This window comes from Zootoca vivipara, chromosome 14, assembly GCF_963506605.1.
Source record: "Zootoca vivipara chromosome 14, rZooViv1.1, whole genome shotgun sequence".
NCBI lineage: Eukaryota > Metazoa > Chordata > Lepidosauria > Squamata > Lacertidae > Zootoca > Zootoca vivipara.
The window spans coordinates 23,998,887-24,020,119 of NC_083289.1; the positions used below are offsets into that span (position 1 = coordinate 23,998,887).

Sequence of the window (21,233 nt, forward strand, 5' to 3'; positions counted from 1 at the left end):
GTATTATTATATCGTCGTAACCTGTCCTGGGACCTTGCGGTGAAAGGGGTAGGTAAGGTAAAGGTAAAGGGACCCCTGACCATTAGGTCCAGTCGTGACCGACTCTGGGGTTGCGCGCTCATCTCGCATTATTGGCCGAGGGAGCCGGTATACAGCTTCCAGGTCATGTGGTCAGCATGACAAAGCTGCTTCTGGAGAACCAGAGCAGCACACGGAAACGCCATTTACCTTCCCGCTGTAGCGGTACCTATTTATCTACTTGCACTTTGACGTGCTTTCAAACTGCTAGGTTAGCAGGAGCTGGGACTGAGCAACGGGAGCTCACCCCGTCGCAGGAATTCGAACTGCCGACCTTCTCATCGGCAAGCTCTAGGCTCTGTGGTTTAACCCACAGCGCCACCTGTGGAATAGAGTAAAGGAATAAAGAATGAAATCAATTTATTCCTTGTGGGACACCAGCTTGGGAACTGGTATGGGGAAGTATGGGGTTGTTCACCTCTGTTGATATCACAGGAACATACAAGCTTGTATCAAAAATTAATCCTGCTCAAAGTAAACCCACTGAAATTAATGAACACAACTATCTTAGTTCTAATAATTTGAGTACTGGTCATTGACTGTAACAATAAAGATTTGATTTGGGTGCAGTGGGAAATGAAGAACCAGTTCCTGCGGATAAAGTAAAAGAATCCAAAGAAGAGGAAGAAGAAAGAGCCCAACAAGGAGAGAAGACCCACCAAGAAGTACCATGGAACTTTATTATTTTAGAGATGGAAGAACAAGAACTACCTTTGGGATTGATCTTAAGGGAAACCAGGGAAAATGTAATGATTTGGGTCTGGCAAGGGAGAGAACTTTTGCAGTTTGGGGGGGCAGGGGAAGTAGAGGACAAAAATTTGGGTTGCAAAACATGAGAGATTGGGAGTGGGATGAAAAAGGAAATTGTGGTTCTTATAGGGCTGGATAAAAATGGGATTTGAATTCGGGCTACATTATGGAATTTGTTGTATCGACTGGGGGAAAGAAACCGGGGGGGGGGGGGGAGGCAGAGAATAAATGGTAAAAATTAAAAAGGTAAAAGTTATATGTGATTTAAGGAATGAGTAATTGTATGAAGTTTTTCTTGGAGGAAATATTAGGCTAGGGAAGGAAAAGTATGATATATGTGGGGGAAAATAGGTAGAAATATGAGGAATTGAGAAATATGTTTAGGATAGCTATATAGAAATTGTATGTTTAGGTAGATGGTTGGGCGGCCCGCTGCCTTTGTCCCCCCTCTTCATCTTGGAGCCTCTTGGTGGCAGGGGGAGGTTCTGGGGGGGAGGTGGGGGGGAGAAGCCTAATCATAAAATGGACCACCTTTGACTGTCTGTTCACCCTGGGGCCTTCTAGTAGCAGGAGGCGGCCTGGGGAGGGGGGATAGGAGGAGGAGGATAGTAAGATAAAGAGAGAGAGAGAGAGAGAGAGAGAGAGAGAGAGAGAGAGAGAGAGAGAGAGAGAGAGAGAGAGAGAGAGAGATGAATGTTTTGGCAATATGAATGGCTGAGAAAATATTGGTTGATTTCGATGATAATGGAATTTAGATACAGTATATGAAAATTGCTAAGGAGCAAAATGATCTCAAAAAATGAAAATCAGAAGGGAGGGATCTGAGGAAGTCCGTAAGACAATGTTAAGCAAAGTATGATAAGTGTTTATTTTTTGTTATTTTTATTTTTGTTTAGTGATGTATATGTTTTGTTGTGTTTTTGTTGTATGATGTCTTATTATAAAATGAATAAAAACTATTGGGGGGGAACAATAAAGATTTGATTTGAATTGATTTATGGGCCTGGTCTGGGTAGGAATACAGTGGCACCTCGGTTTTCGAACGTAATCCGTTCCGGAAGACCATTCGAGTTCCAAAACGTTCAAAAACCGAAAACTCAGTATGGAAGCCTCAAAACAGAAAACTCAATATGGAAGCAGCATTTCCAGTTCAAATTCTGAGGCATGTTTGAAAACCGAAGCATTTACTTCTAGGTTTACGGTGTTCGAAAACCGAAATGTTCGTCAACGGAGATGTTTGAAAACCAAGGTACCACTGTAGCTTTGAATACAACTTTCAGAGGGGGAACCATCTCTAACCAAGTGTGCCAACCAAAAACCCTTCCGGTTGGGCTCACCTGTGGCTCAGATTCTTCCCCTTCCTGCTCTTTGAACAGGTCTTCCGCACCGAACTTCAAGATGGCCGTCAGCTCCTCTTTGTTGAAAGGGTTTGTGCTGCAAGGGAACAAGAAGGAAGTAGACGTTGGACCTACTGGAGGGCAGCATCTCACGGAAGGCTGATATACACCCAAGAGATACTAGTTGGTTTGGACCAAGTTAGTCCTCAAGAGAACCTGTCCCCATCCTCCCTCATCCCCCTTACTTGGATCTGCCAGAGTTGTTGTCCAGAACAGTTCGGCCTGTGGTGTCCATGCGCTGTATCACTAGATGGTCTAAAACCATCTTCTTCTTGGCTCTTTCGATAATCTCTTCTTCCACCGTCCCCTTGGTAACCAATCGATAAATATTCACCTGCCGGTGGGGTGGAGGGGAAGGGTACAGATAAAAGCTCCATTTTCCAGAGATTCAGATCACGGTTCCTCTCTTACCCCAGAGCATCTAAGCCAGAAGCTTTTCTTTCTCCCTTAAATGCAACATCTTTTTAATTGGAGAGAGGTCCTTCTGCCTGATAAGCTACTACTTTGCCCAACTCCTGCCCTGCAAGCCAGAGGAGCTCGAAGGAGGTGCCACATGTAAAAAAAGGTTAGAGGTTTTGTTTCCCCTTAATGCCTTAAGAGCTCTATACGACTGTGGCTGCTTCTAAAGTAGAGGTCCGAGCCAACTGTGGAATTACCTCTCTACAAAGGCTCCCGTCTGCACCATACATTTAAACCACTATGATACCATTTTAAATGGTCATGGCTTCCCTCAAAGTATCCTGGGAAGTGTAGTTTGGTAAGGGTGCTGAGAGTAGATGGGAGACCCCCCCCTATTCCAGGCATGGCCAAACTTGGCCCTCCAGCTGTTTTGGGACTACAACTCCCATCATCCCTAGCCAACAGGACCAGTGGTCAGGGGTGATGGGAACTGTAGTCCTCAAACAGCTAGAGGGCAAAGTTTGGCCATGCCTGCCCTATTCCCTTTACAGAGCTACATTCCAGGGAGCTTTAACAATCAATCATCCCTCTTCCCAGAAAACTCTGGGAATATAGCTCTGGGAGAGAAATAGGGGGTCTCCTAGCAAACTGCAGCTCCCAGAATTCTTTTGGGAGAGCCACGACTGTTATTAGATGATTTTCAAATGGTTTTTTTTAAATTGGTCTTCATATTGTTTTTAAAAACCAATTAAAAACTTCTCCTCCATGAATCTGTCCGATCCTCTTTTAAACTTTTAGGTGTTTGCCACCCTGTGCACCCTTGGGAGAAAGGACGGGATAGAAATTAAATAATAACAATGAATAACAGCATCTTATTAAACCTCTAAGAAAAATAGTGAATAGGATTCCATGATTGAAATAGGGCAGAAAAATATCCCTTCTCCCTGGTGTTACCTCAAGTGCTATCTTTCCATCTCCCTCTCCACCTACGGAATGAAGAAAGCAACCGGCATAGAACTAAGAGGTAACTGTCATGTCTGAAGAAAAACAACACAGGAAAACGGCCTGCAGGAACTCTGTGGGCATTCCAGAATCTTAGGGGCTGCTGCCCCCCATCCATGGCTGCAACATGAGAGCTTCGGCTCTTTCTCTGACCTGCTTCTTCTGCCCTATCCGGTGAGCCCGGGCCTGAGCCTGCAAGTCATTCTGAGGGTTCCAGTCCGAGTCGAAAATGACCACCGTGTCGGCAGAGGCCAAGTTAATCCCAAGGCCACCAGCTCGTGTGGACAGGAGGAAACAGAAGTCCTAAGGAGGAGACAAAAGGGCTTCAGTGCTAAGCACAGGAATTGCTTCCCTGAGGCATTCCAATGTGATTTGCAATAAATAACCACACACATAGACACACATATTTTTTTGGAGGGAAGCCCTTTGGGGAACTAGAGGGCAGATTTCTGCACAGTGATGTTTCTGATAAGAGGCTGGAAAAAAGATCTGGCCGGCTTGGATAGAAAGGAAAAGTTTCAATCCCCCCCCAAAAAAACGCTTTGCAAAATGTTGGCAATGATATCCCCTTTCTTTTTTTCTTCCTATTAAATTTTTTTCTTCAGCTTTACAATATGCATTTGAATTTAAACATTAATCATAATCATAAACATATAGGATTCCCTGAACCTTTACAAGTTCCCTCCATGGTTTCCATTGTCAAACTTTTTTTACTGCATCTTACAGTTTCTCCCTTTATCTTAAAAATCCATTTTTGTTACTATAATCCCACCAAAGTTTTTAGTTGTTTACAGTGTTCTCTTAGATAACTTCTAAATTGTCCTCATTCCTTGTTTAAAGTTTCTGTCTTCCTGGTTTCTGATATTCCCGGTCATTTTCGCTGTTTTGGCCTAACCCATCATCTTTTATCAGAGACGAATGGCTGATAAAGATGAGGAATATGACACCCCCTTTCTTGTAGTACTCGCTGCGTCTCCTCAGAAGACCCCGCCAGCTGCTGCTGCCCTCCCTCTGAATGGGCAGGTCACAATGATCATTACCTCCGAGCCTTCGGCATTGAAGTGATCCAGCGCCTGCTTTCGGATCTCGCCTTTGATCGAGCCGTCCAGGCGCTGCAAAAAACAACAGTGATTAAATCAAAGGACACTGGTGGAATCAAAACACACACACACACACACACACACACACACACACACACTGGGTACTGCTGCAGCGGATGGTTCAGAAACTCAAATCCCTGTCCAGCTTCTACCAGCCTGGAGCAAGGCAACACTTTAAAAATAACAGTGATTAAAAATAACCTTGTTGCCACAGGGGACAGTGGCCGGGAAGCATTAACAGGCACCAGGTGACTCCGCAGCTCCCATTACAAGCCCTGAGCCAGGAACGGCTTGTAGAAGTGCTTACGGTATTTTAAAAAATACATGAGGGGGCATAAGACAGGATGCCACGTGGAAAGGGCAAAGCTCAGTGGCAGATTTCAGTGCAGAGCATGTAAGAAGAGCCTGCTGGATCAGGTCCGTGGCCCATCTAGTCCAGCATCCTGTTCACACAGAGGCCAACCAGAGGGCTGTGGGAAGCAGGACCCAAAGCCAAGAGCACTCTCCACCCTGTGGCTTCCAGCGACTGGCTGCTTCTGACCATGGAAGCAGAGCATAGCCCTTGCGGTTCGTAGTCATTGATAGCCTCATCCTCCATGCATTTGTCCAATCCTCTTTTAAGGCCATCTGATCACTGCCTCCAGCGGGTGGCGATCAATGCCTCCAGTGGGAGTGAGTTCCATAGTTTAATGATGTGCTGCATGAAGAACGACTTTCTTCTATCCACCCTGAATATTCCGACATTCAGCATCAGTGGGTGAAGTCCCAGGCCAAACCAGCAAATGTCTCCAGTTAAAAAGTACTTTTGCCAGGCTGAGATGTACCCCCTGAACAACGTAAGGACTAGAAACTTGCTTGCTTTGAAATAAATCCTCAGGAAACCAAACTACACTTTCTCCGTATGCCCGCAGTATCTTAACATGAGAGGGAAGTCCTCTGCAGACCTATGCTTGATGCATAAGGAGTACATGGGTTCTTCGGGGAGGAAGGGTGGGGTATAAATTCAACAACAAAAATACAAAATGCATCATCCCCTCCTTTTCTTTTCATGCACCTTTGATGTCAGGGGATTGTTGCGGCTACTCTTGAGTAAAGACGCTCCAGTCCGCTCTGTCTTTAAGAGCTTTATTGTGCATATTATTTACAGTGCAGAGATATCAGAAAACATGGCTGCCTAGTCCGATTCAGAACCCGGCAATGGCTTCCGTCACGTCTTGGACCAGCATAAAAGCCTGGGCACCCCAAAGCGCCGCCCCCTAGCCCTGCGTGTGGGCGCGCGCCTCAATTCGGGCGCAGGAAGGGGCTGCATTCCTTCTCCCGTCCTTTGGCTGGAGCGTTGCAGAGGCTCCGACACCTCGCTGCACTGTCCTTCCACCTCTGGCCAGCTGGGTCGGTGTCGAGGCTCTGACCCGTCTGAGAGCCCCCTCTCCACTCCGCTCCATTCCTCATTCCCTCCTCCTGACCCGCTGCTAGCACTATCACCGGGCGAACTGCTGGTCAGGATGACTGGGGGAGGGTCCCTGTAAGGAGTCCCCCCGACATCCGGTTTCCACATCTGAAGCTTATCTCAGACCGTCCCCTTTGAACCAACCACGCCAGCAGCTCGTGCCTGTTTCACCCCTGGCAGCCTCACCTGGAAAGGGTAGTGCTTGATGGCCAGATACTCTGCCAAGATGTCCAGCATTCTCACCATCTGGGAGAAGATGAGGACTCGGTTCCCCCTCTCACGCAGCCTGCTTAGCAGTTTGTCCAAGAGGATGAGCTTCCCGCTGCTCCTGATTAAAGACTGAAGGAGACATGGTGGTCATTCGCAAATGGCGCTTCCAACCTGGACTGAGCCCTACAAATCAGGAATATCCCTCGTTTGAATCTCGCTGAGTCAGCCGTGAACTGATATTGGGGGGGCGGATTCAGGCAAGCCGATCTGTCTTCACCTCAGTGTCTCCATCTCTAATATGGGTGACAATGCTGCTGGCTTAACTTACAGCAGGGGTGGAGAACTTAAGAGCCAGGAGCCAAGTATGACCCTCTAAGAAAATCTATCTGGCCCTTAGGACTCCTCCAGGCCACAGACCTCACATGGCTGGATATGTACGTCTGTATGGCTAGAAAGCATTCTTGCATTGTGATTCTGCTTGCTTGGATGAAGAAATCAGGTGTGCGGAAAACTCTGGGGTCATGTGGGGCTACTGGATTGTTGCCTAACAGAGCTCTCCTGTGGATTACAGCTAGACAATGCACGTGAAGGATTTCAAACACTTAAAACTGCTATACAAATGTTACACATCTTGCCTGTGGGAAACCATCAACCAGGATTCAAGCACAAGAGCACTCTCCCCGCCCCCTGTGGTAAGAAGCATGACTGCCGAGCATAGCCGCTAGTACCACTCATAAGTCTAAAGGTAAAGGTAAAGGGACCCCTGACCATCAGGCCCAGTCATGACCGACTCTGGGGTTGCGTGCTCATCTCGCATTATTGGCCGAGGGAGCCGGCGTATAGCTTCCAGGTCATGTGGCCAGCATGACAAAGCCGCTTCTGGCAAACCAGAGCAGCACATGGAAACACCGTTTACCTTCCCGCTGTAGCGGTTCCTATTTATCTACTTGAATTTTGACGTGCTTTCGAACTGCTAGGTTGGCAGGAGCTGGGACCAAGCAACGGGAGCTCACTCCGTCACAAGGATTCAAACCGCCGACCTTCTGATCAGCAAGCCCTAGGCTCAGTGGTTTAACCACAGCACCACCTGGGTCCCTCATAAGTCTACTCCTCCATGAATTTGCCCAGTCCTCTTTTAAAGCCATCCAAGTTGGTGACCATCAGTGCCTCCTGTGGGAAGGAGTTCCACAGTTTAACTATATTGTATAAACGTCTATCATGTTGCCTCTTACTTGTCTTTAAGCTTAAAAAAACATCCCAAATGCGGCAATCTTTCCTCATAGTGGAGTTGCTCCATGCCCTTGACTGTGTGGGTTTGCCCTTTTCTGACCCTTCTCCAACTCTGCAAGACCTTGCAGAAGTGAAGCGGCTGTGCAGCAAGCTTTCTGAATGCAGCCACACCACAGGCTTATGTAACCAGCACATGGGCCAAGGTGCTCCCTCCTTCCGCCCCCCCCCCCACTCCCTCTATGTTACCCACCAGCAGCAGCTCCTGCCTGTTCTCTCTCTCGTTCTCCTCGGGGGCCTTGATCAGATAGCAGTGGTTGCAACACTTCTTCAGCTCCATCACGATGTTCAGGAAGCCGGACGTGCTCCCGCGAGTGCCTTTAGAGAGCGCTCTGTAGTTGCGCGTTAAAATCCACCTGCAGAGCAAGCGGGGAACGGGGCGTCAGGCAGCCTGAACTCCCAACTGCGCTATTTCCAAGGGTGGATAGCAAGGGGACTTGGGGAGACGATCCTAACCAAGTGGGCATGCTGCGAGTTCAGAGACTGAGCACAAGGGAAGTAAGGAATTCATATGTGAGCACGAGTCCCAAATTCAGCCACAATTGTAGCAATCATGCTCAAAGCAAAGGTATCATCAGGAGGTTTACAAAAGTAAAAAAGATTATACTTAGGAGGAAAACCCTCAAGGTATTTGAGGTGGTGGGGGGAGGACCCTCCAAATGAGAACTATGAAAACAGAACAAGTGCCACAAGCGCAGAAATTTGATGAGCTGTTGGGACGATACAAAGGGGGCAGGGGAGAATGGAATGGAGTATCCTGGAAGAGGGTGTGGCTGACTGGGCACACTCCATGCTGCAACATTTTGCTGCAGATTTCACTTATAACTATGAAAGCCATTCCCTGCTTCCTAATGGTCCTGGAATTTAAAGACACCCACAATGCAGCTTTTTGCCACTTGCAATTTAAACACCCTGACGTTACACAAACCCAGTGTCTTCTAGAAAGCGGAGGGCCTCATTGGTTCTGAATTAAAACTCAAGAGGCCACTCGTAAAGCTGAAAGGGTGTTTGTGCTTCTGTCAACCTGCTGCTCTTCAGACAGTTTGGACCACAGGTGGCTGAAGCTGGTGGAACTTGTGGCCCAAACATCTGGAGGGTGACCAGGCTGGCAAAGAAGGATGCCAGGAGCAAAAACTACTACTATTGGAGGAAGCGGCCTCCTGTGCTCTTACACGAGTCACTGGCCTGGATAGGACTCTGGCAGTGACTCATGCAGAGATGCAACAGGGAACCTCCTGTGGGTAGCTAATGCTACTCTATCTTTGCATCAGGAGGGATACAAATGCTCCAAATCACAGGCAGAGATGGGGAAAGGATAAATCACACAGAGATACATCAGGCAAACTCTTCGGGCTGTGGGGTGATCTTGGGGCTCACAGGGGCCTTTATCTAATAACCATATTCCCCATGGTGCATTGAGGCGTACTGAGAATCTTTCTTGCAGCACAGCCTCTGAGAAGTCCTGCCGTGACACCAGGTACCTACTTGTAATACTGTTTCTGCAAGGCAGACATCTCCACCCGCAGGATCTGTTCCACTTTGGCAGGGAGGGACTTCTCCACATCCTTCTTCACCCTGCGCAGGAGAAATGGCTCCAAGACTTTGTGGAGGCTCTGGTAGCCGTTCTCGCGCCCTTTCCCATGGTCGTCTTCAAAATCTTCCCACAACTCAAACCTGGCAGCGAGAACAGGGCACAAAAAAAGGGGCGGTGGAAAGGAGCTGGCAGGAATCCCTCCTCTTCCTCCTCTTTCCGACCCACACACCCTCAAAAAAAGGCTACCCAAATTCTGCACTAGTTTGCAGGTTCAGAACAGAATTGCTTTCAAAACCATCTGCAGCAGATTCTCACTTTGTATTGGCAAGGAAGTGAAGAGGCTGCAGGGTGGAGATGAATGGGGAAGGTGCTGGGTATCCTCCCCAAGTCTGCACACTCACATATATGCACGCTCGTACTCACAGGCACACACACTTGGGTTCACACTCACTTGGGGACATGCTCTCTCTCACACACACCCATGTCCATGCATGCACTCACACTCAGCTACAAACCCCTATGCCATTTTCTGTGCTTGGAAGAACTGGAGTTCTGTTGAGTACATTTGCATCTTTAAAAAAAAAATCTTATTCTCTATTTTTCTTCTGCTGCTAATCATGGGGGTCAGGGGGCAAGGAGCTCTGTACAGAGCCCCCCTGGCTGGTACGGAGCTCCCTGCCCAGCCACGTTAAAGGCTGCACTGGCAATGTCCTTTCAAGCCAACCCTCGCTGCTTTAAGGACTAGAAGCATGGAAGTTCACTTTTGAAGTTAGGTTCTAGAAACCCTTTCCAAAAAAAGAATGAAGGAAGGCAGGCTTAAGAGACTGCTCAGAACACCCATGCCTGCACTTTTGGTGGCTCCCTCTGCAGGTGGGCGTAAGGCACCCCCACCCCCACAGCTTCTTCCAAACCCTCATGCTCCTACTGCTCTGCGCCCTTTGTGTATCTTGCCACTGGTCTAAAAGAGACAACATTTGCCCTGGAGGCAGGCATAACTTTCGATGCACAGTGAGGAGGGCTTACTTCTCTGGCATGATAAAATGCAGCAGGGACCAGAGCTCTTTGAGAGAATTCTGAAGGGGCGTCCCAGTGATGAGCAACCGGTGGTTCGACTTGAAGTCGATCAACGTCTTGTACAGCAAGGAGTCGTCGTTCTTCAAGCGATGAGCTTCGTCCACACCGAGGAAGGCCCAGTTAATGCTCCCCAGAACAGTCTAGAGCAACACATCAACAAGGACTTTTTCAAACCTGCTAGCTCTTCCGGCAAGCTCCTTTCTACCATCTGCCAAAGGAACTCTGTACACTGGCCCCATGGAAAATTGCAGGCCCCATCTCCATTTAAAGCACTATGATACCACTTTAAACAGTCTTCCCCAAAGAATCAGGGGAGCCGTAGTTTGTTATGGGTGCTGAGAATTGTGAGGCAACCCCTACTATCCTCACGGAGCTACAATTCCCAGAACGGTTTAACCATCAGTCACTCTTCCCAGGGAACTCTTGAGAACTGTAGCTCTGTGAGGGGACCAGGGGTCTCCTAACAACTCTCAGCACCCTTAAGAGACTGCAGTTCCCAGGGTGCTTTAGGGGGAAGTCCTGACTGTTTAAAGCAGGCATCCCCAAACTGCGGCCCTCCAGATGTTTTGGCCTCCAGCTCCCATGATCCCTAGCTAACAGGACCAGTGGTCAGGGATGATGGGGATTGTAGTCCAAAACATCTGGAGGGCTGAAGTTTGGGGGTGCCTGGTTTAAAGGGATAGGATACTGCTTTATAATGCAGGTGAGGCCACAGTGTGTTGCAGAGGATTCTGGGGGAAGTTCTAGGCTACACACTCTGACCACATACCAACAGCAGTTCTATCCTGCTCTGAATTTTCTACTCTGACTGGTAGCAGCTCCTTGTAGTCTTGGGCAGAAGGAGAACTTTCCCATCCCCTGCAACCAGCTTGTATTTTTAACTGCAAATACCAGGAAATTGAACTGGGGATTTTCTGTACGCAACTCATCTGCTCTGCCGCTGAGACCTGCTGGTCCCCTTCCCATTTCAAGAAAGCTGGAGACCCTCAAGCACATGAGCACTCTCTCCCCTTCCAGCATATTCAGAACTGACCTGCCTCTGACGGCAGCAGCAGAGTAGCCCTTGAGGCTAGTTGCCTTATCCTCCATGTCTGAATGGCAACTTCAGAGCAGGGCAAAACTTAAGTGCTGTGTCTTTGGGAGCAAGGAGGAGATCTATGGCTATCTCAAGGTGTCTTGAGGGACACAAAGCAAGCAAGCCGCTTTTTACGGAGGGTACTTGGGCCCCCAAGTATTGCAACCCAGGAAGGAGCTGCATGGAGAGAAGGAAGCTACGTTAACAAATCAGAGTCCCTTGAGGCCCAGAGGGCCGGAAGACCCAGGTTAAAATCCTTGCTCCACAATTCATTTAACATGCCCTGTTTTTAAGCTGAAGATGTACCATTGAACACAGACGTTTTGCAAGAGGAGAGCCAATAATAATAATAATAATTTATTATTTATACCCCGCCCATCTGGCCGGGTCCCCCCGCCACTCTGGGCGGCTTCCAACACACATTAAAATACATTAAAATGTCACAGATTAAAAACTTCCCTAAACAAGGCTGCCTTTAGGTATTTTCTAAATGTCAGGTCGTTGTTTATCTCTCTGACTGGTAGCAGCTCCAGCCCCAGAAAACAAGGAGGAGGTTCTTGTCACCAGTGGTACGAAGGAGTGCCCATTTCCAACGAGAAAGACAAGAGTCCTGCCCTCGCCTATGCAATCACCTTGTCCTTCAGGAGAATCTCGTATGTTGTGATGAGCACGTTGAACTTCAACCGCTTGGTCTGCGCGTGGATCCACTCATACTCACGGATCTGAGGAGGAAGCAAAAGTTCAGGCATGAGCTTCATCTGCAAGGCACGTTCTCAGGTGGGGGTCTTTCCTAGCTCTACCCAGAGAGGCCAAGGACTGGAACTGGGATTTTCTGCATGCAAAGCAGCTGTTCCATCAGTGCGAAAGGAAAGCAGTGCTAGCACGATACCGAATTGGCCTGAATATAAGCCACACTTTTCCCCCCGAAATTCCGACCATGGAAAGTTAAACTGCAGCTTAAACTTGCAACCTTACAAAAATGGGCTTTTATGATATAGCTGCTGAAACAGACATACAGTAAAATGGAATGTTTTATTGCCGGTTTGACAGCTTGAAACTGTTGTGTAATTAACCCATGATATTTTCTTCCACATTTGCCATTTATGGGTGCGAGTGCCTGCAGAATTGTAGCAATTGAATAGCGATTTGCGATTTTAGCGATCGTACGGTAACTTTTGCAGGCTTGCAAGATCAAAGGCTTAAATTGGCTTGGAGTTACAATTCTACCAACCACAGCAATTTTCAACCTGTAACCCAATTTTAAGGGAGTGGCTTATATTCAGGTTATTGCCCCCCCCCCTTGAATTATAAAGGTGCAGCTTATTTGCGGGTCCGGCTTATATTCGGGCCAATACAGTAATTAGGAAAACTAATGCAATATTCCCCACATTTGAATGCATGCCAAGATTTCTAGTGGGGCTTCAACACTTTCTTACAACTAAGGAGAAAAGAGAAATAATGATTGCACATCCAATATAGGCTTGCCTTGGGGGGAAGATTCAACATTCACTTTGCATTACTACTTCTTTAGAAAAGCCAAATACATGGACATGAAACAGTTTGTAGTTATTACAAATTTAATTATCTGTTCAATGCACTGGCAGCCCAGTCCTTCAGGAATGCTGAGGATTTTTTACCCTGTGTTTGCAAAACCCACCCCGAGATACGCTCCCATTTGCATGTTCTCTGTTAACCCAGCTTCTTGGGCTGTAGCTTACAGCGTTCCTGCTCATCTGATCTCCGATATAGACGACCACGTTGATCTCCGGCGCCCAGATCTCAAACTCCCTCTGCCACGAGGTCAGCGTCGACAAGGGCACCACGATCACAAAGGGGCCGTACAGCTGGTGCTGATGGAAAAGGTAGGAGAGGAAAGAGATGGTCTGGATTGTCTTCCCTAAGCCCATCTCATCTGCCAGGATGACGCTGTTGCTCCTGAAAGGACACAGCAGAGAGGAGGAAACGATCAATGCCCATTACTCACTGGTCAGCTCACACTTCCAACGCATTTCTGGGATAAGCCAGAAGGTTTATGCTGCTTCTTCATGCATGTCATCCTAATCAAAACATTGTCCTACTTGAGTCCATGAATAACCATAGTTTAGAGGGCCCTAAGGAAGTCACGACTATCCTCCACCAGGGCCAGGGCCTTTTCAGTGATGGCTCCGACTTGGTGGAATGCTCTGTCCCATGAGACTAGGGCCCTACAGGATTTAACCTCCTTCCACGGGGCCTGTAAGACAGAGCTATTCCACTTGGCCTTTAATTTGAACTCAGCCTGATCTTTTATTTCCCTTCTCTTCCCCTCCCCTCCCCTTTTTATGAAGATTACCTGCTCTGGGACCCCACAGCTAATTCTCCCCTGGCCTCCTTGCTGGCCCAAGTAGGACTAATTTAGCCCTGGTGACTACCTAATGTTTATTGGATGGATTTCCCCCAAATTGATTTTTGAACTTTGAATTTCATTGTTATTTATGCTTTTATACTGTATTTTATTGTGCTTTTATGCTGTATTACAATTAAGTGTTTTAAATTTGTTGTTAGTCACCCTGAGCCCGGGTTTCTGAACCGGGAAGGGCGGGGTATAAATAAAAAATTATTATTATTATTATTATTATTATTATTATTATTATTATTATTATTACTTATTTTCCTCTTTTAATTCAGATTTGCCGTTTTTGTGGAAAATACAGAACGGGTTTTTTGTTTCGTTTTAACACAACTCTGCAGAAACATTTTGATGAGGACAACATTGTGTGGATGCCACAAGAATCTTGCACACGTGAGTAGCAGCGTAAAAGAATCTGCAATAAATCCACCAACTGATTCCTATGGACCAAGCCAATAGCCCGAGGAGCCATTTCTTGCTTTCCAGGAAAGGGAAAGTGGGAGGGAAGAGATTTTAGCAGGGTCCTGGTGAGGCTTCAAGACCTCCGCAAAGTTATATTAAAGATTGCATTGCAAAAATGCAAAGTATGTTAAGAACATTCTTTTGGAGGATGGATGGCGGCTAACAGATTGAGGTTGAATCCTGACAAGACAGAACTACTGTTTTGGGGGGACAGGAGGCGGGCAGATGTGGAGGGCTCCCTGGTCCTGAATGGGGTAACTGTACCCCTGAAGGACCAGGTGTGCAGCCTTAGAGTCATTTTGGACTCACAGCTGTCCATGAAGGTGCAGGTCAATTCTGTGTCCAAGGCAGCTGTTCATCAGCTCCATCTGGTATGCAGGCTGAGACCCTACCTGCCCGCAGACTGTCTCGCCAGAGTGGTGCATGCTCTCGCTTGGACTACTGCAATGCACTCTATGTGGGGCTACCTTTGAAGGTGACCTGGAAACTACAACTTATCCAGAATGCGGCAGCTAGCCTGGTGACTGGGAGCGGCTGCCGAGACCACATAAAACTGGTCTTGAAAGACCTACATTGGCTCCCAGTAAGTTTCCGGGCACAATTCAAAGTGTTGGTGCTGACCTTTAAAGCCCTAAACGACCTCGGTTCAGCATACCTGAAGAAGCGTCTCCACCCCCATCGTTCTGTCCAGACACTGAGGTCCAGTGCCGAGGGCCTTCTGGCAGTTCCCTTGCTGCGAGAATCCAAGTTACAGGGAACCAGGCAGAGGGCCTTCTTGGTAGTGGCACTCACCCTGTGGAACGCCCTCCCACTAGATGTCAAAGAGAAAAACAACTACCAGAGTTTTAGAAGACATCTGAAGGCAGCCCTGTTTAGGGAAGCTTTTAATGTTTAATAGACTATTGTATTTTAATATTCTATTGGAAGCTGCCCAGAGTGGCTGGGGAAACCCAGCCAGATGGGTGGGGTATAATAATAAATTATTATTATTATTATTATTATTATTATTATTATTATTATTATTATTATTATTCGTTGCTGCTGCTGCTGCTGTTGTTATTTTAGAATAGCCTGAGTTTCTCATAAAATAGTAGAAACAGTACATTAGTATTACAGATTTGGGGGAAGAGGGTATCTTCCTTTAAGAGCATGTCTCATGCGTACTGTTAAAAAACCTTTTAACAACTATATAATGTTCTGAGCACAGGTCAAAGTCTCCTTTTCTTTTTTAAGAAAACAGATCTGCAGATTTAGTTCATTCATTAATTGCTTTTTTATCCAAACCATCCTGCAAAGAGCTCAGGAAATGGCAGACACTTCCCATCCACCTCCAACGATTATATCCAAAAAACAATTCTGTTCAGTAAGCAACTATTTAAAAAAATTAAATGGGCCCCAGTCACTGAAAATACAGAAGCAGTGGATTTTTCAGAAATGTAAGTGCTTCAGAAGGGTAATCACAAAGGAAGCTGACTCTACCTAGCTCAGCATTTGTCTACACCAGGGATGGGGGATCTTTTTTCAGCTGGAGGCCCACATTCCTTCATAGCTAACCTCCCAGAGGCTGCATGCCAGGGGCACAACAAAAGGTGAAGTTACAGTAAGTGGACCATAGGCATAGATAGGAACACATCCCAAATCTGGGCTTTGGGCTGTAGCTCCGTGACAAAGCATCTGCTCTGCATGCAGAAGGTCCCAAGTTCAATCCATGGCATTTTCAGATATGACTGGGAAAGACATACACACACTGTTCTGAAACCCCAGAGAGATACTGCCAGTCAGTGTAGACAACTCTGAGGTCTGACTTGGAATAAGGCAGCCCCCCTCTGTTCTGATGACAACAGAGGATGCCTGTGATTTGCAGGTGAACCACCTCCACCAGCCCAGGTTGAACAACACTGGGAAAAGCCAAGGAAAAGGGTCCCGAAAAGTTGGCTTCACTCTCAAGTTCAAACCCGATCACCCCTCCAGCCATCCTGGGCAGGCCGACCTCCTTTCACCTACTTGCACCATGAGTGAGCCAGCCAGTTGAGGCCTTCCAGCTGATAGTCTCGGAGCTCCAGGTTCTCATCACCAATGTAAGGTGGCTGTTTCTTCAAGGCAACAAATCGAGGCCTCTGCTTCAGCACCTAGGAAGGCAAGATCTTGGTCAACTGAATAAAACTGGAGGGTTTGAAAGTTGGAAAGGGCAATCAGGTTCTCCAAGTCTTGATGCTGACCTTTAAAGCCCTAAACGGCCTCGGTCCAGTATACCTGAAGGATCGTCTCCACCCCCATTGTTCTGCCTGGACAGTGAGGTCCAACGCCAAGGGCCTTCTGGCGGTTCCCTCACTGTGAGAAGCCTTCTGTGAGTGGCCTTCTCAGTAGTGGCACACGCCCTGTTGAACGCCCTCCCATACGATGTCAAAGAAATTAACAACTATATGACTTTTAGAAGACATCTGAAGGCCGCCCTGTTTAGGGAAGCTTTTAATATTCAATGAATTATTGTATTTTAATATTTTGTTGGAAGCCACCCAGAGTGGCTGGGGAAACCCAGCCAGATGGGCGGGGTATAAATAATAAAATTAGTAGTAGTAGTAAAATTTACGAAAGAAACCATGTGGTTTTTCCAGCTGGCGACTGTCCACTGGAGAGAAATCAAATCTATTTTGTGTGTGTGTGTGTGTGTGTATACACAGTGGTACCTCTACTTACGAATTTAATGCATTCTGAACACACATTTGTAAGTCGAAAAAAATGTAAGTCGAATCCCATAGGAATGCATTGAGAGAAAAAATTCGTAAGTAGAAGCAAGCCTATCTAAAAATTCGTAAGTAGAAAAAATCCTATCTGAACCACATCCAAGATGGCGGACGGAGCTCCATTCATAAGTAGAAACATTTGTAAGTAGAGTTATTCATAAGTAGAGGTACCACTGTATATATATATACACAGAGAGAGAGAGACAAAACAAAGACCAGAGAGGCAAAGGAAAAGCAGACGAACCTTGCAATCCCGGGTGGGCATCGTTTTGGAGTTGTTCCTACTGTTGAAGCTGTCAATGCAGTGCTGGAATTTTTTGCTTATCAAGGCCTCATCCTCCCAGCTACAATCTGCGTACGAAAGCCCCATCCACTTGCAAAGGTATTCAGGATCGGTGGAGGAGGATTTGCGGTTGTGAGCTACAGGTGTTGAAACAAAACAACAAACCAGGAAAGGCCTGGTGTCATCTTTGAGAGGTGCTACCCTACACGAGGCCCCTTCTGAAAAAACTGGCGTTGTTTTTTCAGTGAAGCCATTAAAAGCGTTAAAAGTTACCTGGAAATTCAGACCCAGGGATTGCCGATTTGCTCGTCTTCACAGCTGCGTATCAAGAACAGAACAGCACCAATAAATACAGCGATGTAGAACCGTGAAGACCATCAAAAGAATGTAATAAGAGCCCTGAAGAGGGATCAGGCCAAAGAGGGACCATCTAGTCCAGCATCCTGTCCTCACAGTGGCTAAAGGCATCCACTGGATGCTCAGAAGCAGGACTCTAGTGCAAGAGGACTCTCTCCCCACCTGCAACTCCTGGTAACTAGCATTCAGTGGCATACCTGGGGCAAACACAGAGCTCTGGACTCACCAATCACTCTCTCCACTATCTGGTACTGTTTGTTCAACTCGGAAGCCAGCTCTTGCTGGCAGTTATAGTATTCCACATCTTCGGGAGTCACCTTTGCCAGCCTGTGCAGGAAAGAGACAGATAAAGGCCCTTTGCAGAGTGCGTGCAGATAAAAGCTAGAACAGGGGGGTGCCAATGTGCTGCCATGAGGTGCCCACATAACTCCTCAGAAATTCACAATGTGAAAGACATTGTTTGCTCTTCCTGCTCAGTTCCTGTTTGCACTGGCTTAAGTCTCTCTTACACTGAACACACCACTCTTAAACATGACCATTTTCTACTGGGTGCCAGTACTGAACGCCCACCCTCTCTTCTATTCTAAACAGAGAAGAGGAGCTCCTTTCTGTAAGAGAAGTGGCTGGCAATAGGTGCCTTTCACCCTCACCAGTGAGTGTGTTTGATTTGGTGGGGGGGGTGTGTCTTGCACCATTTTGTATCCTTCTCTCCCTTTCTGCTCTTTCAGATGTGGCAGCCATCTTGTGTTATGCCACGATCCCAGAGAAGACATGTTGCGCTATGCCACACCCCTACGGAAGCCATCCTGCATTGTGCCATGCCCCCAACGACAGCCGTCTTGTGTTACGCCACGCACGCTGTGGCTGTCATCTTGTGACTGGCACCCATGGCACTTCAAAACTCCAAATGTGGACATTGGCCCCAAAAGGTTGGCGACCCTTGAGAGCCAGAGAATCCGAGCACTATCCTGCCCATACTATTCCATGAAGATTCTAAAGCCACTTTAAGAGCTGAAGCAGGTTTCAGAGCCTGAATTTCATATCTGGAAGCGGGGGGCAGTGTTACACCCACTTCAGGCATGATACTGATAGCTGATCCCACAATTCCTCCAAAGGGAGCTCACATTGACACACAGGCTCCCCGCCCAATCTCCATTTGATCCTCATTTAACACCCGTGTGAAGCTAAACTAAACTAAGGGTGCGTGACTGGGCCAAGGTCACTCAGAGAGCTCACAGACAAGTGGGGATTTGAACCCTGGTCTCCCAGGTCGTAGTCTAACCACTACACCAACATGGAAGTGGTGTGGGAGCTAGCTCCGTGTGGCTAGACCTGCATCCTGCTTCGTGCAGGTGTCCTTCCTAGGGAAGAGGACCCCTTTATACAGAGGAGACGTACCACTGCTTGATCTCATCCTCTTTCTTCTTGAAGTTCTCCAACTTCTTCAGCCCTTTGACCTTCTGCTGCTGCAGGGAATCTTCGCTCTCCCACGTGCTGTGGATGTACGACCAGCCTTTCCACTTAATCAGGTACTGGGGCTCCCCTTCCTCCTTCTCAGGATCAAAGTCGGCACAAGGGTCCCCGTTCACTTCTGTCGCATAGACAGTGGTGGAAGCACCAGTGGCTGTCAAAGAGACAGCAGAAGTTAATCAACGTAGAAGAGCCCGCCGGGTCAGGGCAATGGCCCATCTTTGTCTTGCATCCTATTTTCTCAGGAGTCAATTCAGATCCCTGTGGGAAACCAGCAAGCAGGATGCAGCACAAGACCACTCTTTCCCCACCAACCCCTTTGGTTTGCAGTATCTGGTATTCAGAAGCATTACTGGCTCCAACCACAGCATAGCCGTTGGCTAGTAGCCATAGACACCCTCGTCCTCCGTGCATTTTGCCCAATCCACTTTCAAGGCCATCCAAGTTGGTGGCCATCACTGCCTCCTGTGGAAGTGAGTTTTGCAGTGAGAAAACTTAAAACCTGCAAAAAATGCTTGGGAACTCCCTCCCGTTAAATACCAGACGGGCGCCTTCTCTGTTGTCTGTTTGGCCCCTTCTAAAATCTTTATCCCAGTTTGGTATCTGTGTTTTTTTGGCCAGACACCCCAGCACATTGAACAGTGGTTTTAAGTTCTTGTTTTATAATTCAGTTGCTTAAATAGCTGTGGCACTGTTTTTTGCGTTTATGTTGTTTTATTTCTGAACGCTATTGCATGGGGGGCTTTTTTTGCTATCTGTACCCGTGCATCACCCTGTCGGGAGTTGACCAAGCTTAGCTAAATATACCAAGTGAGACCACTGGCACAAGGCAGGTGCCCCTGCTTATAGACACTCACCTCCTTTCTTGCCCACCCTGCTGTCTATCACTTTCTCGATGGTCTCGCTGTTATCCTGCTGTTCCTCAATCCCTTCTCCTGTCATTTCAATCAGGTCGTCCGAGTCCGTCTCAAAGTCATCGTCTTCCTTGTAACTTCGGGCAGGACCAAAAAGGCAACAGCATAAGTCTCTTTCTTTCTTTATATATATATAAATAAATGTGTTTATATTCTGCTGTGCTGTGGGGCTCCAATCTGTCTTGGAGGGGCGAGGTCACAAGGCAGTGCTGGGTTCAACCCCCATGGCTGCTGACATGTTGGGTCCCCCATCTGACTTAGCATGAGAGCATGGCACCCCAAAATGTGCAAGATCGTGGCTGGACACACGGCCCAAGTGAGACTGTGGTAGCCAAAAACACTCATTTTGGGGGTGTCACGCTCTCGCATGGGAGTACGGCCCAGGTTTGCGCTGAGATGTGTTGGAGGTTATGGAGGCACCATTCACATAACAAAAACTACCAAAATTGTATAAACATCTTCAAAAGCAGGGGGCCCATGGCTTGGCTTTTGAAAAACGGGCTCTGCAGTACTTAGCTAATTGGGAACCACTGATGTAGACAGTACTGAGCTACATGGACTAGTGATTTGACACAGTGTAAGGCACCTTCCGACTTGATACACAAAATGTTCCTGCAAGAGGCCACTCATTTTTTCTTTCTTTTTTTGAAATTTCATTATGCTTTATTATACAACTGTACAACATAAACTTGAGTTCATTGTTACCAATAAACTGATACAAAAAGGAGGGGGAACCTAACATTTTAACATAATTTTTCTTCCAAAGCGTCAGACTTCCCGTCTTTTCCATGTTTTGTTTTGTTGAAACCTATTGCATAGATTTGTCCATTTGTTTAGTAATAAAGTACAGTGGTACCTCGACTTAACGAACAACTCAACAACCGAATTTTTCGACTTACGAATGGGGGTACTGGCCGCACGCTTACGAATGTCTTGACATCCGGAAAAAACCTGCAGTGGTTTTAGATAGGGATTTTTCGACTTATGAATTTTTAGATAGGATTGCTTTGACTTACGAATTTTTCCGTTCCAATACATTCCTATGGGAAATCGTGTTTCCAATGGTGTTTTTTGACTTACAAATTTTTCGACTTACCTTCGGTGACTTCGGAACGGATTAAATTTGTAAGTCGAGGCACCACTGTACAAATAATTATATCATTCTATTTTTGTAAGAATTTATTACAGAGGTTATTCAAAGGCTATTACAGAATTTAAGTCACAGCATCTGTTCTCAAGCTATTTCTTGAGAACTTCCCAA

General features: G+C 47.0%; 1 protein-coding gene across 18 annotated transcripts in view; it reads right to left on the reverse strand.

The window, feature by feature from the left end:
- Positions 1–21,233, reverse strand: part of CHD2 (chromodomain helicase DNA binding protein 2) — an 87,471-nt gene that overhangs the window by 18,327 nt on the left and 47,911 nt on the right. For all 18 annotated transcript variants that reach the window (XM_035132032.2, XM_060282586.1, XM_035132031.2 and 15 more), the window contains 16 exons: positions 19,916–20,049; positions 18,987–19,212; positions 17,815–17,915; positions 17,505–17,549; positions 17,193–17,368; positions 16,209–16,333; positions 13,072–13,288; positions 11,986–12,075; positions 10,228–10,418; positions 9,156–9,344; positions 7,864–8,026; positions 6,360–6,512; positions 4,667–4,738; positions 3,780–3,929; positions 2,411–2,559; positions 2,166–2,262 (listed from right to left, as the gene is read on the reverse strand). In XM_035132032.2, coding sequence (XP_034987923.1) covers positions 2,166–2,262; positions 2,411–2,559; positions 3,780–3,929; positions 4,667–4,738; positions 6,360–6,512; positions 7,864–8,026; positions 9,156–9,344; positions 10,228–10,418; positions 11,986–12,075; positions 13,072–13,288; positions 16,209–16,333; positions 17,193–17,368; positions 17,505–17,549; positions 17,815–17,915; positions 18,987–19,212; positions 19,916–20,049 — 2,278 coding nt within the window. The remainder of the gene's footprint in view (positions 1–2,165; positions 2,263–2,410; positions 2,560–3,779; positions 3,930–4,666; positions 4,739–6,359; positions 6,513–7,863; positions 8,027–9,155; positions 9,345–10,227; positions 10,419–11,985; positions 12,076–13,071; positions 13,289–16,208; positions 16,334–17,192; positions 17,369–17,504; positions 17,550–17,814; positions 17,916–18,986; positions 19,213–19,915; positions 20,050–21,233) is intronic.